The sequence below is a fragment of the Bemisia tabaci genome, unplaced genomic scaffold, assembly GCF_918797505.1.
Source record: "Bemisia tabaci unplaced genomic scaffold, PGI_BMITA_v3".
Classification (NCBI taxonomy): Eukaryota; Metazoa; Arthropoda; class Insecta; order Hemiptera; family Aleyrodidae; genus Bemisia; species Bemisia tabaci.
Window position 1 is genome coordinate 108,183 of NW_027311768.1, and position 10,023 is coordinate 118,205.

Genomic DNA, 10,023 nt, shown 5'->3' on the forward strand with positions numbered 1-10,023 from the left:
ATGGATTTTTAAAGGTTTCCACTTTAAAAAATGGCAACGTCGCAACCCGGCGCTTCTAAGCAAAACGGCGACCGGTTTTGGGCGTCTAGGAAGCTACTGTATCACCCCAAGTGATCAAAATTCGAAAATGCCTTGAGGCATTTTTGGCCGTTTTTTCACACACCTCTTTCTTCCGTAGTCCTATGTTTCTTTTAATTCATTTTGTTAAATACATTTTCATCATCAAATTTAGGTTCCTCAGCCGTAAATACATGGAAATAGAGACACCTCACTTGCCTCGTTACTTATGTGAATGTTTAAAAAGAATGGCAACCTCCTGCCTTTCCCATTTGGCTGCCATCTTTGATTTGGGCTGCCCATTTTGACCAGGGGGCCTCTTTGAGTTCAAATATGAAATCTACGACCAAAATTACATAGGAAATGATACTTCACATGACACCGAATGAACGTTTAAAATATCGATTTCCCGGACCCCCTTGTTATGGTCACCATTTTGAATCTTAGGTACTTTGAAGGGTGTTCCCGAGTCCGACAATGTTTAACTCTTAGGATGTCGTTCAGGACGACCTACTGATGAAGTTTACAGAGTGAAAGTTAGGTACGCAATTTTTTCCGGGCCAAACCCAACTTCTCCCTTACTATTGCATGACCCTGCTTTTCAAGCCGTGCACTTTTTGGAGGATTGTGCAGAAAAAGGGGACCTTCCTTTCAAACTGAGGAAGTTCTGATGACATTTGTATCCTCAGCACTTGTCTACAGTTCATTTTGACCCTTTTTCAACTTATTTTCATGAAAAATCAGTCACTTATACCTGCACATTAAGAGAGCTCAGAAATCCTAAGCACCAAAAAAATAAGTATCGAGGTGAATTTTTCTAGTTTAATTTGATTTTTATTGTTTACAAAGCTGTTATTCTAGAGTGAAATTTAATCCTCTACAACTTAAGTTCTTTTGCGTTTTTTTTCTCGTAAAAACATGACTTCAGCATAAAAATGAGTTTTTTGTACGACATCAAGGTCTTAACTTAAAATTGAGAATTTCATCACTAAATTGACCTTTGGAGCCATTTAAAATTGTTGAAATTAGCCCAAATTTTGGCAAAAATTTATATTTACCAAAAGGCGTTGATTGCCGCCTGGGGAACAGAACACTTCAAACCTTCATTTTTTTTCATGCACCGTAGGGTTCATGCACAACTTGGTTCCTTTCAGCATAAATACGTCGAATCAGGAAGTACAATGAATACCCATTTCTCTTTCTGTATTGGTTTAAATCTACAGTTTAGAGAGCTGATTAGTGAAAGAAAAAGCACAATAAAAATTCAGTATCTAGAGGCATCTTATAGTCTATGACACAAAAAGTGGCGGCTGAGGGGTGGAGTCAGGTGAGTACCTCGATCATTTGTCTGAGGGTTGCTGGGCTTTGGTAATCCCCGGTTCTTTGAATGTGCTACCCCTCAGCTGCCACTTTTCATGTTGTAGACTGTGGCAAGCTGAAAAAAATTGAAAGACAAAAAAAATTCTCGAAGGAGGGGCGGATAAGAATTCTAAACAGATTTGCGAAGGATGTTTGGACATTTGGCGTTACACCACTATAAAACCTTGCTCATTGTCCAGTGTTTTCATAGGCTTTCAGAGGGAATTAACAGATTCAAGGGCAATGTTAACACAAAATAATAATGAAAAAAAAAATACATAAATGAAAAAAAATGAAAGTGAAAATCTTTCAACCATGTTTCCTGATTGAGCATCTTATGAATCAAGCTTATGATAGATACAGCTCCTCAATCTCCCGACTATCAAGACCTCACCACGTTTCCCGCACTAACGTTTACAAATTCACCCAAAACAATTAAAATGTTGTCTTAGAGTAAAAATAAAAGATCTGAGAAGGAGACTGCACGGCACGCCCACAAGGATTCGCAACCGCATATTATTATCAGATACACAGTTTACTAGAGGCATCCGAGGTATCGAAAACATACTCCTCACCAGCATAAGATGGACCAGCATATCGAGCATGTGAGGCGCTAAATCCATGCTAGGTGCGTTTGTGAAATTTTCCTGAATATAGGTGTATGTGCCAGCTGCTCTAAGGAAACTATCGACAGCTTGATCCAGGCCCTTTTCTGTGAGACGATCCTGCTTAGCACCAATTTGTGTATAAACTGCTGCCATGTTGAACAACACGCATGCTTTTTCGAACGCAACAGTTTTTTGGCAGCTGGGGACTCCAGTCAATGAATCATACCTAAAATATATTAAATAGATAGTATGAGATAATTACTTCATTTTTACTGTTTGCCAGTATATAAATGGAGAGTTTATGAAGTGTGTTAAAAGATTTGTTTTCTTTTTACTTAAGGAATTAAAGATTTTGAAAACATTAGAATTACAAAAAGCATGAAAAGGTTAAAAAGTAAGAGCCGAATTGTTCTACATTAAGAGCATTACGAGTATCAGGAGATTAAGATCATTTACTAAAGGCACTCTCAGTAATCAAAACACTCTCAATAATCAAAACACATCAATGTATGCTTAGTGCCTATATCTCATTAGAGATGGCAGCACATAATGGAGCAAAATAATAACGAATATATTAGACTTAGATAATAGTTATAATGTTAAAAACAGTGCCCATTTTGCAAAAAGATGCATAAATTTAAAGTCCTAAAAGGACAATAAGTGTTTTCACTGGACATAGTTAATTTATATGCTAACATTCCCACTGACGAAGCTATTCAAATTTTAGACCAAAATATTCAAGAATCTGGACATGTCAATGACCATGAAAGGGAAGAGCTTGTTGAGATGACAAGAGAAATCCTCAATCAAAACTATTTCATTTATAAGGGTAGGACATTCCAAGCAGAAAATGGTGTCGCTATGGGCTTACCAATTTCTGGTACCATTGCACAAGTGTTCTTAAATAATTTTGAAGAAATGAATATTATGAAGGATGAAAATCCTTTCATTAAAAACATCAAAAAATATTCAGATATGTTGATGATACCTTCTTTGTTTTGTTGGGACCGACCTTATCATAAGTTTATTCTTAAAATACTTGAATAGCATCTCCAAACACATCCAATTGACCATAGAACATATGAAAAATAACCAGATTAATTTTTTCAATCTTACTGCAATTGTTGACAAGGATAACCTCATCAAATTCAAAATATTCCATGAGCCTGCAGCTACAAATAGTATAATGCCCTTCCATTCAAATAACTCTAACAGCCATAAACACGCTGCAATTCGTGCTATGGCACATGGAGTGTTTTCCATTCCACTTAGTCATAAACATAGACAAGAGGAAATCGCAATTATCCAGAGTATAGCTAAAACTAATGAATTCCCTAAATATATTGTGAACAAAATTTTGAGGAGACATAAAAAACAGTGCTGTGATGCAAATAACAATGAGGCCCAAAAACCCAAAAATAATGACAAGTATGTAAAATCTGATTATTTTCGCCCTGTTAGCTCAAAAATTAGCAAATGTTTCAAAAAAACTGAGCACAAGAGGTGTCTTGTCTGAGAGACAAGACAGCTTTTAGGACTAATAACAGCATACTAGACCAGATATGGAAAGTCACCGACAAAATAAAAAAAGGTAAAGGCAATACTGGTAATAGCAAGAATGTAACTGGCATTTACCGCTTACATTGTGATTCATGCAGGAAAATATATATCAGGAAAACTGAGCGCTCAATCAACTGTAGAGTTAATGAACACATGACACTTCTATCCTCGAACATATTTAAGCACATCAAAGCAAAAAATCATCAGATGAAGGTTAAAATACTACACAAAAACAGGGACAGAAAAATGCTAAGCACCCTAGAAAAATATGAAATCACTAAGGCGGTAAAAAGAGGGGAAGAATTATTAAATGTACAAAAAGAGGTAGATCTAACAAGTAATTCCCTGTACATAAAATGTGCTGCCATCTCTGATGAGAAATACGTACTAAGCATACATTGATGTGTTTTGAATATTGAAAGTGTTTTGATCCGATAATTTGTATTCAATTGTTACCACTGAAATCTGTTACCTTGTCTGAAATTAAATTATGGCCTTTGTGATGTATACTTTGTGACCCTGATGATGAAGCGCTTGCTTCAAAAAGCTTTGGTTAAAGTTTATTAATAAAATGTATGTGTTTTCTTATAGAAAATGTTACATTATTTTTTGCACTTGGCTACACCCCACATACCAATATAATCAGTGCTACTACCTTTTAGACATTGTGTAATACAATGTTTGCTGAACTTGGCATTATTTTCTACTCATTCATTATAAATGACCAGATTGTCATAGCGGCGTTAAGAAAACAGTTACCGTACTGTCTATGTTATACGTAAGTAGGAGATTTAGATTCTCTGAATGGTTCGGTATACAGATTTTTCTAAATTCATTATGTATGAGGCATTTGAAAAATATGTGATTAAGGCTCTCTACTTCAAGCATATTACATATGCTAAAGATTTCACTTAAATTTACTTTTTACATATGATACTTGGTTGGAGTTAACAAAAAGTGTATTCATATTGCAAGTTCTTGGTTTACAAAAAAAGCCTAGTTTTTTATAGAACTGGTTTAATGGTGTAAGTAGTCTTTTCTTTCGAAATTATTCTCTGGGTTGATCAGGTTGTAGAGCAGGAAACAAACATGGAGGTATAAGTAAAAAAAGATATATTGTCTTCCCTAAAAAAAAAAACCTGAAAAAAGCCAGGGTCCTGTAAAAATCTCAGCCTCTAATTTAATGGGCCTGTTGCATGCAAGAGATACAGCCGTGCGAATAGACTTTGCAGAGGTTAAATGACACGAAAATTACGATGGTCCCATTAAAAAAGTCTGAAATACACTCCTTACTGCGCAATTTGCGTTGTTAGGAACGCGCTTTTTCAAATTTCCCGCGTCTGGGGGCAGTTTTCTAACGGAAACAATTAACGGCAACTCGCGGCCATTTCCGGTCAACTAAAACTGACAACATAACCTAAAAATCGGAGCTCGTGATATTGTGAAATGAAATGTAGGAGGATTGCGTTGGATATTTAAAAGTTGATCGATTTGGTTAGCGCATAAAGCGTATATGGACCACTACATATAAGAGATCACGTTGGGTTTGTAAACAAACTGAAGGAAAGTATAACAACAACAACAACAACGACTCGGCATCTTCCGGAAATCACCGAGCCCGCCGTTTACTCGTTTCCGGTGATTAGAAAACTGCCCCCAGACGCGGGAAATTTGAAAAAGCGCGTTCCTAACAACGCAAATTGCGCAGTAAGGAGTGTATTTCAGACTTTTTTAATGTGACCATCGTAATTTTCGTGTCATTTAACCTTTAAAAAGTCTATTCGCGCGGCTGTATCTCTTGCATGCAACAGGCCCATTCCATTTCAGACCCTTAATCGACTCAGAATTTTTAAGATATCTTACAGAAATGATGTTTCCATGGCTTCTCTTCCTTTGAAGAAGTAGCGATTCTGCCTATGTAGTTTTATGCAGCATAATTGTATTGCTTTGTAGCTAGTAAGATCTGCAGTCAACAGCATGGCTTTGTTAGGGGTAGTTCTGTTGTCTCAAATCTTTTAATGTACCGTGATTTTGTTGCCAATGCACTTGACCGCTCTCTGCAGGTTGATGTCTTGCACACCGACTTTGATAAGGCACTTGACCACTCACTCTTGATGTTCAGTTGAACTCTTTACTCAATTGAACTCATGGAGGTTGGGGAATTTTGGTCTTAACGATAATTTTGTCCATTGGGTTTTCTCATATCTTATGAATGTACCCGACAAATCAGGTGGAATGGTGTCCTTTCTGATACTAGTGAGGTTTCTCCTGGTGTCCCGCAAGGCTCCCATCTTGGCCTTATTTTATTTTTGCTTTCTATAAATGATCTTGTTTTGGGGTTAAAGTTTGTTTGTGCCTTGCTTTATGCTGATTACCTTAAGGTCTATGCTATAATTATTAGTCTGAATTATGCTGCTTTCTTTCAAGCCGATCTCGACTTTTTGTCTGACTGGTCTCAAATTATAGTTTACATTTTAATCTGGGTAAATGTAAAATTTAACATCATTCTCCCCTTTCCTTTGACTACTCTTATTGCGGTGAGTCTCTGGAAAGGATCGATTCTGTTAGAGACCTTGGTGTAACATTTAGCTCTGATTTCAGTTTCTCAAATCACATGGATTTGGTTGTTAGCAAAGCTTGTAGGATGGTTGGTTTCATTAAAAGGGCGTCCACCAAATTTCAGGTTTCCACCATTCTATATTTATTTCATGCGCTGGGTCTTCCTATTCTCACATATTCTACTGTTATCTGGTCCCCCTTTACTCAATATGGCATTCATAAGTTGGAGTCTTCCCGACATCTCATCCTGCATTTTGTGTCATTTAAATTAAGCATGCCTATGTCTTTCTGCGACCATGATTACAGTGATGTATCTTTAGTCTTGGCGTACACTTCGTCCGTCTGTTCGTTGCACAGCTACTCCAATGCTGTTTACGGCTTTAAGATCTTGAATGGGTTGTTGCAGTCTCCTGAGCTTCCTGTCTTCCGTCAACGTGAGGTGTCTTATACTTTACGGTTAGGCAGGCAGTTTCATGAGATTCAGGCTAGAACCAATTTTGACTTTGATTCAGCAAGGTGTAGGATGATCAGACTGTTGAACTTGCTACCATCAGAGCTGTTGGAGTGCTCTAATCATGGCTCTTTCAAGCATATGGGTAGGTTTCACGCGCAAAAGTATTAAGTTCAGTTTGTTTCTGTTTGTGGTCTTGTGACCCTATGCTCTTCCTATGACTCCTTCATTTTGCTACTGTTATCTCCCTTTGTTATTATAGTTCAGTTCTTCTACTATTATATCTCTTTGTTGACTAAGTTTTTGAACTTTGTAATTATTTTGTCATCTTGTAGAATTTGTATTGTATCTGTTGTCTTAGGCTTATGTCCGTTCATTGTTCAATCAATAAATAAATCGAAAATAATAAGAGAAAAGTAAGCATGAAAAGTTACCACTCAAAATATATTCCGAGACTTCTATCAGGTGGAAAAAATCTTCTTTCTACGAAATAAAGTTGATTATAATATTGGAAAAGGAGAGCTATACCAGAGTTGTCTCTGTTTGGGGTTCTCATTGCCTGAAACATCCAATCAAATTATCAAACATTAGAAAAACCAAATTATTAATTACAAGGGATATTTTGAAACAGATTGTGTACTTTACCCCTTTTACATCCCTCACCGACCTTTTTATCTATTTCATATCTATGGAGCTATCAATGCCTGATTGAAACAGACTGAAACGGAAATACTTTCTGTTCTCTAATACACTAATGATGGGTGTTTTATTACTTTCTTGCTCTACTCTCTTCATGTTACATAGGATTGGGTTCATTGCTTCCCATCTACCTGTTATTGTGATGCCTCTATCCTGTTTTGATTTAGGATTCCATTTTGGGTGTGAGGGAGAAATCTCTTTTTGTGCCAATGCAAGAGTAGAGTAAAAACAACGGTTCGAGCACACACATCAGTGTTGTAAATATTTACTTTAAATGCCTCATTTATTTCAGTTCAACATTATGCTGGGATGATATAAATATAGACAAGAGAGAAAAAAATAAATAATAATAGTAAAAATAATAATAAGGTCAAATGAAAAAATAAATTCTTTAAAGATTAGTACCGTGACCTTGTAAAGAAGCTTGCAATTTTTTATTTGTACATAATAAGCTTACACAAGCTTATTACACATTATAAGCTTATCACACATATTTTATTATTATTAGCAAAAACAAATAATGCTACAAAATCTAATCTATAACAAAGTCCTGCAAAGGATATGGTCTGACATACAATATTAATTCAAAAAAATTAAATAGATGGATTTGTCTGGGATCTGAACTCTACAAGGGACCAACAGTTTTACTTCATTTTTAAAAAGTTTGACAGAGAAGCTTTATTTGTCCACTAGTTCCCCCTTTTTGGACCACTGTGCGACAAAAACTTGCAAAGTTCAACTTAATTTTATGTATAAAGGACCGATAGGAATATTGTTAGCCATGAACTCTGCAAGAGACAAACAATTTTACTTCCATTTTTAAAAAGCTCGACAAAGAATTCTGGTTTGTCCAGGATTTACCCCATTTATGATCCTTGGTGCGGTGAAAATTGTTTAAACTGAAGGCGGATATAGGCACCGGGGACCAATAAGAACATTCACATCCAAAACCCATCAAATGTGTAACTTTTTCGTCCATTTTTCCCGTCTTTTTGCTGTAAAAATGCTGTCAAGAACGATTGCGATTTGGCAACTTTGACCCCCCCCCCCCCACCCCCATTTCTCAGAAACCGTGCATTTACTCAAGCTAAAATTTTTACCAGAGTTTTGGGGTATCATAAGGTATCGATTGGACCCTGTTTTAGAAAAATCCCTGCGGACCTAATTGTACCATTTTTTTGGACCTAAATTGGACCATTCTTAAGATTGCTCTTTCAATTGGGACACAGTGGGCGGTAAAATTATCCGATTTTTAAAATCTATAAGTCCTTTGAGAGAAGAAGTCTTTATTGATTGATCTACATTTTAATTGATGTGCCACATATCCCCTGTTGATCTAAACTTACAAGGGCGACGACCCCCCCCCCCCCCCCACCCCACCCAGAAAATTTTGAGGCTTGGAGGACCCTAAGCCGAAAATTTCACACGGCAAGGGTGTGTTTCAGCTTCAAATTTGGATTCTACGCAAAAAGTTACGTACAATTGATATGGCGCACGGCCTATTTGCTCCAAATTACTTTAGAACCCCAATTTCCCATAAGAAACTGTGTATTTTTGGAGGAAAAAAGGGGCAAGTAGGTTATACGCCATATCAATTCAACGTAACTTTTTGCGTAGAATCCAAATCTGAAACTAAAACATAACAATGCTATTTAAAATTTTCGACTTATGGGCCTTCAAGGCTTCAACATTTTTGGGGAGTTGTGGCCCCCATAATTTTGGATCAACAAGGTCATGTGGCACATCAATAAAAAAGCATTGACTTCTTCTCTTAGGAGACTTTCAGATTTTGAAAATCGGATAATTTTAACGCCTACTGTGTCTGCTTGAAATTTGCCCCAAAAATGACCCACAACTCCAAAAAATGGGGGTTTGGGGAAAAAAGGCATGGAACAAAAAGTTCTTATTTTTGGCCATGAAATTTAAATCCAAAGTCACAACATACCCTTCCTATTGGAAATACGCGTCAAACGGGGGGCGCCTCCGTTAACCCCCCCCCCCCCTCATGGGGTTTTGGGGGGGGATGTAAATATTTTTATCATCGTTTCATTCATTCATTGATTTACCATTGAAAGTTATTGTCTTGAAACTCAATTTTCTGCCATTTCCGAGAAAAATATAGTGGACGGGTGCTCTGGAACACCCTGTATAAATAATGACTACATTCAAACAACAACATCACCACAAAGTGTGACTCATCGATAGCTGTATGTTAGGATCCATTATGTCGATGGACTTCTGGTTTCTACCAAGAACTACGCAAGATTTACGAATTGGTCTTGCCAGGAGTGTGACTCATCGGTAGTCATCTGTTGAGTCTCATCATGTCAATGGGCTTTTGGTTCCTGTCAAACACTACACAAGATTTACGACATAAGGAACTCGTTTCAATCAAATTTGTGATGTCTCTGACTCATTTCAGAACTATTTTTTGCTCACCATGTGTTCATTTTGAAAATAATTCATTACTGAACAGACTTATATTATCACAATAATCCATATTTGGACGTATTTATGCAAAAAGGAACTATAAGCATAGAATTTGCGTGCAGCATAGTTCCTTTTAGCGTAAATACGTCCATTTCTATAATTCATTAATGTCAATTTCAATATTTGTGGCTTTTTCGGCACCATGATCTCATCATGTTTCAGCTCTCATAAGTCTAAAATCGAAGCCAATTATATGTGTTTCGTCCGACTGTGGGAAGTAGAGAGGGGACGGGAACTTTC

At 36.8% G+C, this 10,023-nt stretch overlaps 1 protein-coding gene across 1 annotated transcript in view; it reads right to left on the reverse strand.

Moving 5' to 3' along the window:
- LOC140225905 (rhophilin-2-like) overlaps positions 1–7,181 on the reverse strand; it is a 72,502-nt gene extending 65,321 nt beyond the window's left edge. Inside the window, exons 1-2 of the mRNA XM_072305912.1 lie at positions 7,029–7,181; positions 1,992–2,250 (exon numbers count right to left, since the gene is read on the reverse strand). Coding sequence (XP_072162013.1) covers positions 1,992–2,250; positions 7,029–7,162 — 393 coding nt within the window. The 5' untranslated portion in view covers positions 7,163–7,181. The remainder of the gene's footprint in view (positions 1–1,991; positions 2,251–7,028) is intronic.
- Positions 7,182–10,023: the final 2,842 nt, after the last annotated feature.